General features: G+C 47.6%; 1 protein-coding gene across 1 annotated transcript in view; it reads right to left on the minus strand.

Moving 5' to 3' along the window:
* Window positions 1–4,737, minus strand: part of SEMA5B (semaphorin 5B) — a 46,294-nt gene extending 41,557 nt beyond the window's left edge. The window contains exon 1 of the mRNA XM_090265994.1: window positions 4,554–4,737. Within this exon, the coding sequence (XP_090122120.1) occupies window positions 4,554–4,707 (154 nt within the window). The 5' untranslated portion in view covers window positions 4,708–4,737. The remainder of the gene's footprint in view (window positions 1–4,553) is intronic.
* Between the last annotated feature and the right edge of the window lie 1,263 nt (window positions 4,738–6,000).

The following is a 6,000-nucleotide window of genomic DNA, read 5'->3' on the forward strand; positions in this document are numbered from 1 at the left end:
TTTCTCTCTCTCTCAAATCAATAAACATATCCTTAGGTGAGGATTAAAACAATACAAAACCAAAAAAGCTCCCATTTGCCTGGAGAAAAAGTCCCAACTCCTGTGAAATCCTTTGAGTTGTGGCCCCACTGTCCTCCCAAGTCAGATGCCTGGCACAGTCATTATTTAGTGACCCACGGAAAGCTGACTGCTTCATCCTTTATATCCCTCTTAGACTTTCCACCCCAGCCACACTGAACTAGAACACTACACTTCTCCAGATCTATTCCACAAGAGCCTGAAAACTTTTGCACTTCTGTTCTCCCTCAGTGGAACAGTTCTTGTTCACCCCCATTCCCACCCCGCCTCCTCCAAGAAGCCCTCCCTGATTCCCCAAGGCAGGGTGAGGGGCTCTCATAGACCTCTGCTTGACTGCCATGAAAGCCTCCATCTCTCTGAGTATCTATCCCAGTGGTTTGCCCTGGGGGACAGGGAAGATCTTGCTTCTCGGATCTCCAGGCCTCTCCCAGCACCTGGCAGTGTTTGAATGAATGTATGAATAATCCTCAACTTCCTTCTGTATAAGAATAAGGTTATCAGACAAGGCTCCACAGAGAGTGGGTGATCAGTGTCCACCCTGATCAAGGAAAGGTCTTCCCAGCCAAGGCCAAAATCTTTCACAGGCATTGGGTGGGCAGGGAGGAAACCGCGCAACCCTCTGGATGGATGGGCAGGGGCGTGGGGAGGGTACACCTGGGGAAGAGTGTCCAGCTGACTCTCTTTTTTCCTTCCATGGAGATCTGCTTCGCCCACCTTGGTGCATGGCCCCTTAAGAGCTCCCCCTCACCCCTGCCTCATGGATGGGAGGGAAGTGACCAGTAAGGAGCAAGAGGAACATTCATGCTGATGGGGGTAAAATGAGGGGGGAATGTGAGGCCCTGTGCTTTCTCCCCACAGTGCATTAGCGACTGGCTCGTAGGAGGCCCAAAGGAGTGTATGTATGTGTGTAATCCAAGGGAAATAAATCATTGCTCATTATCCCTCTGCTACGGACTAAAAGCAGCCCTTCATTTCTGCATGACAGGCAAACAATCGGTCACTAGAGAACTGGAGGTTTTGCGAGTTGGATGTTTTTCAGAAAACTGTAATATGCAAAATAAAAAAATTAAAAAAAAGAAGAAGAAGAAGAAATAAATTCTGTAACAAAATGAAGCTAACCCCTTGGGTCTGCTCCCAGCAGGGGACCACGGATGGGCAACAATTGTCACGTAGTCGCAATGACATTTGTGAGATATAAGAATAAGGAGTAGATCTGGAGTCACGTATGCTGGGTTTTTAGCTGACCTCAGGATCACTCTCAGAAGAGACTAAGCCAAGGGTCCTCTTCCTCTAGGAAGCTTTCCTGGATTATTATCTCTCCAACCAATCTTATTTTGTTCTACATTCTCTCTACCCTTTCTGTTCCATTCACATAGTATGCTATTGTCACTCTGAATGTGCTCAAGTGTGTTTTCTCTGGGGGGGAGGTGTGTGAAGGGCTTGCCTGTCTCCATCAGACTGGGTGCTTCCCAACAGTGGCAACTGGGTCACACTTTAATTCTCTCTTCCCTTTTGACAGAGGCATTCTGGATGTGGGCAGCCAAACAGGGGAACAGGTGGCATGATGGCACTGCTGCAAACCAGGAGAAACTCCATCCAGGGACTTCTCAACTTAGCCGGTCCTTGGGGAGGGAGGAAAGAGGAGGGAGAGGAAGCAGGGCAGGAGCCAGGATGACAACGGGGAGGTGGCGGGTCAGGGGAGTGGAGGGTGGAGGCCCCTTCTAGTTTCTGTCTCTTTCCGCTAACGCAGAGAGACCAACATGGGCAAAGGGGAAAGGGAGAGAAGGGACAGATGTGCAGCCCAGGGATCCTGGGGGACCCTTCTTGGGAAGGCAGCCAGCTTCTTCTGATTAAACAGCCAAGGAGGACCAGAGGGAAGGTGTCTTTAAAACACCAAGCACGTTCTTGAGCTCCGTGTGCAGCGAAGGCTTTGGACAGTGTCTTTTAAGAGAAAAATGACATTCTCCATGACGCGCCTGTGATTTTAATTATGTATAGTCAATTCAATTACCCACTTTGCGGATTAACCACTGCTGGTGTTAACTCCATAGTGGCTTCTCCCTGCTGCCTAGCAGGGCCACGATATGGCAAAAGGAATAAAGTGCAGGCCAGTAAAGACACAGGTGGGTCCCCTTAAAGGAAACCCAGAGCAGAAAATTTAACCTTGCAAAACAGGAAAATGTCAGATTCTGCAACTGGCAGCTCCTCTAGGGTATTTAGGGGTTATTCACAGATCAGTCAGGTGTCAGGGGAGAAGGAAACCCATAACTACAGGGTTGGAAACCTCCGGATCAGTCAGAAATAAAGTATAACACAAGAAGGGATCCTGGAAGCTGGGGTGGAGGGGAGGGTCCTGGGCTGGATTACGGCCACTTCTCTAGAACCCAGTGACAATCAGAAGACAGTCAGTCACCCAGCATGGACTGAGTCCCTAGTGTGTACTCAGCCACGCAAAGGGATGTGGGGAGACTGCAGGACTGACTCTCCTGGTCCAGGACCAACTGCACTGGGGAGCCAAGCGAGTGACATTTAAGAAACAATAAAAGATACCTGAGTACTCAAAAAACAAACAAACGAACAAAAAAACATGCAAAAACTCTTGTTCACCTCTGAGGCCCCACAGCATCCATCCAGCTCTGTGCCTGATGTCAAGCAGGACCCAATAAAAATGTAGGGAATGGATAGGAAAGCCCAAAGCTGTCAGAACGGGGAAGGACGCGAGTTGGTTTAGGCCAGGAGGGCTGGGCAGGAAAGCCACTCTCCAGGACTGTCAGTCTGGACACCTCCTCTGGCCCAGATACAAGGGAATTCCTTAGTGACTCTATGTCACCACCTATGTCCACCTGAGCTCAGTCCTTCATCTGAAAGGGGGTGTTATGACAAATCAAGTCACTGACACGTGAAGACCAAAAACGGTGTCAAGGAAACCAGCACCCGAGGAACACATCTCCCACATCTCTGCCGCCCCCACCCATTTGCTCCAGCACAGACCAGCCTGGCTGGGGGAAAGGCTTCCCCTGCTCTCATTCCATTGTCCCTGCCCCCAGAACCAGCCAGGCCAGGAGGGCCCCTGTCGAAGGTCCTGAGGGAAAATGTTTCATTAGGAGCTGCCGTGGGGACCCCCGTGTGAGGAGGACAGACCTCAGCCCTCAGAACCCCGCTCCTCTGTCCCCCACTTGGTCCTTCCCCTCAGTGACAGCCACCAGCAAGCACTTCAGGAGCCATCAGAAGTCAGAGGGTGTGTGCGCTTGTTTTGTAGGCTTAGACATTGCTAATTTACTGTAATCCACTTAAGCCTTCAAAGACTGGGTCACAGCTCAAAGAAGACAGCACAGAGAAAACAGCTGGAAAACCTCCCCAGGACAGGAGATAGGAGCAGCCGGCAGCTGGGAATCCTGCACTTCTGAATGCCCCCACGCCCCCACCTCACAGCCCCAACTTCTATGCATATGGGCCCCCTGCCTCCAAATCTCATGCCAGCCTCAGACTCATGAACTTATTTTTCCACTCTGGTTTCCATCTTGATTTGGCTCTGTGAAATATGGGGTCTGAGTCAGGAGGCTCTAACGAGCCTCTCCAACCCTCTGCACATCAGTTCCCCATTTGTAAAAGGAGGTAATAGCCTTGCCCTGCCTCCCAGCTAGGGTCATTGTGAAGGGGAAATAGGACAGGTGTTTATCAGACGTAAGAACCTGGGGACCCCCGAGACTACATCAGTGTGAGCTTCCATGAGGCGATGGATCTGAAGTGTCCGTGTGATTACAACACCACCTAGGACCCCCACACTGGCTTGGAGGGCATGGGAGAACATCCAGGAAGCTCCAGTATTTGAGTTTTGAGTTTTGCTTTTTTTTTTTTTTTAGATTATCATCAAATGAATATATAAATCTTAGAAACTCTTACTGAGAACTGATGGACCCCTCAAAATATGTCCAGCAAATCACAAATCTCAGTTTGGAAACACTTTAATTGGACACTTTCGTGCCCTCCCAGTCAGACAGAAGGAGTTATTAGTCACCAGAATCCCCTTCCCGAGGGGTTTGCAGGGAATCCCTGCAGCTGTCTTAGAGCAGAAGGAAGCTGTGCAGAGATCACCAGTGAAGTCATCTTCATTCTTCCCCCAAGGGAAGCCAAGACATAGAGCTCATGCTTCCAGAACAGCTAGAGCTGAGTTGACCAACCAACCCTCAAGCCAGCCCACCCAGGGTATCCGTACCTTGTTCTCTAGCAAAGAAATCCCAGAGAAAGGCCCCTCCTCCCCAGGTGAACCGGAGTAAAGGGCCTGAATGAATTGTCTGGAGACTAAAATCAGACCCTTCCAGCCCACAGCTGCTGTCCTTCATATGAATCTCTGTACCCTACAAAAAATGATCATCCCAGGACTTCCAGCAGCCAGAGGGACCCTGCTGAGGTGGGACCTGAGTCCTTCAGGACATGGTTATTGCAAAAAGAACTGAGTGGGAAGTGGCTCTCACCTGCAAAGGCCACGGTGGGGTGTTCCCTTAGGGTGCACTGCTGATGCTCACTGCTGGGCTCACTGGCGACATCCTGGGAGCTGGAGAGGTGGAACACCAGCAGTGTGAGGCTAGGCGGCAACAGAGTGACAGCCAGGGGTCCCAGGAAGACCATGGTGGGCCCTTCTGGGGTCCTAGCTCCCACAGGCAGGCTGGGGGAAGACCTGCAATGCAAACATTCAATCTCACCATGGGCTCCCTCAGCAATGCTCACTTCTCCCAAGTTCCTCTGGTTGTCGGTGGCCCCATAGGTTTGTTTTTTGTTTGTTTAAATAAATTTATAGTTTAGTTATGTTAGTTAGAGTTTATTCTGCCCCAGTAATGCAAAGTTATAGATCATATCTTGAAAGCTAATTTCCCTTGGAATGGTATTGTACAGAAAACTGACAAATTATAGAGCTTTTTCTATTATGATCCCAAATGGCTTTAAATTCTTTTTAATGACAAAGGTGGTATCTTAGGGATTTTAATAAATGGAGATAAGATAAATGAGTAGCCAGCTGTAAGAAGATAAATTGGAATCTATAACTCACACCTTATACTAGGAAAAATTCCAACTGGATAAAAGATTATATGCTAAGAATAAAACCAACAAAATACTAGAAGAAAATGTGGGCGGTAATTTTTATAACCTTGGAATGAAGAACCATGACTCTAATTCCAGAAGCAATAAAAGAAAAGATTGACAGATTTAACTACCCCAAAATCACAAACTTCTGCCTGCCTCCCTCCACCCCCAAAATGAAAACAACATCAAGCAAAGTCGAAAGGCAAATAACAAAATGGGAAAAAAATATTTGCAATTCATATCACAGACCAGAGGCTAATATTTCTACTTGTAAATAACTCCTGAGAATCAAGAAGAAAAAAACCACAATCCAGTAGAAAAGGAATATAATTGCAACCAGGCTTAAAAATATAAATGACTCTTATTCTCACTCATAATAAGAACAATGCAAATTAAAACATAGACTGAGATTCTTCTGTTCACCTGCCCAAGTTAGACAACACACTGCGGGAAAGGAGACACCCTCATGTTCTGCTGTTGGGTGTGCAAAATGGCACAACCCATCCACCCAGGTAGGGGAATCTGACTAGATCTGGCAAAACGACAGAGGCATTTACCCTTTGACCTAATTTCTGGGAGTCTAGACCAGTGCTAGTCACAGTGTGGTCCATGGACCTGTGTTGATCCATAGACTGTGATGACTCTGGCCAGATAAATGCAGAAATTTGAGAATAAGTGTTTAGAACCTTTATAGTAAGTTGACAGAGTAATATTTATGTCTATTGGACCTAATAACAAAATATTTGGGCTTGTGTTTTGCAGTTGTTTTTTTCAATTCACTTCTCTAGGGATTTACTTTTATTAAATTTTACATAATCATCCGCCTCCGACAGACTGTAA

Source organism: Furipterus horrens, unplaced genomic scaffold (genome assembly GCF_987537825.1).
Source record: "Furipterus horrens unplaced genomic scaffold, mFurHor1.1.pri manual_scaffold_1, whole genome shotgun sequence".
In the NCBI taxonomy this organism is placed as follows: Eukaryota; Metazoa; Chordata; class Mammalia; order Chiroptera; family Furipteridae; genus Furipterus; species Furipterus horrens.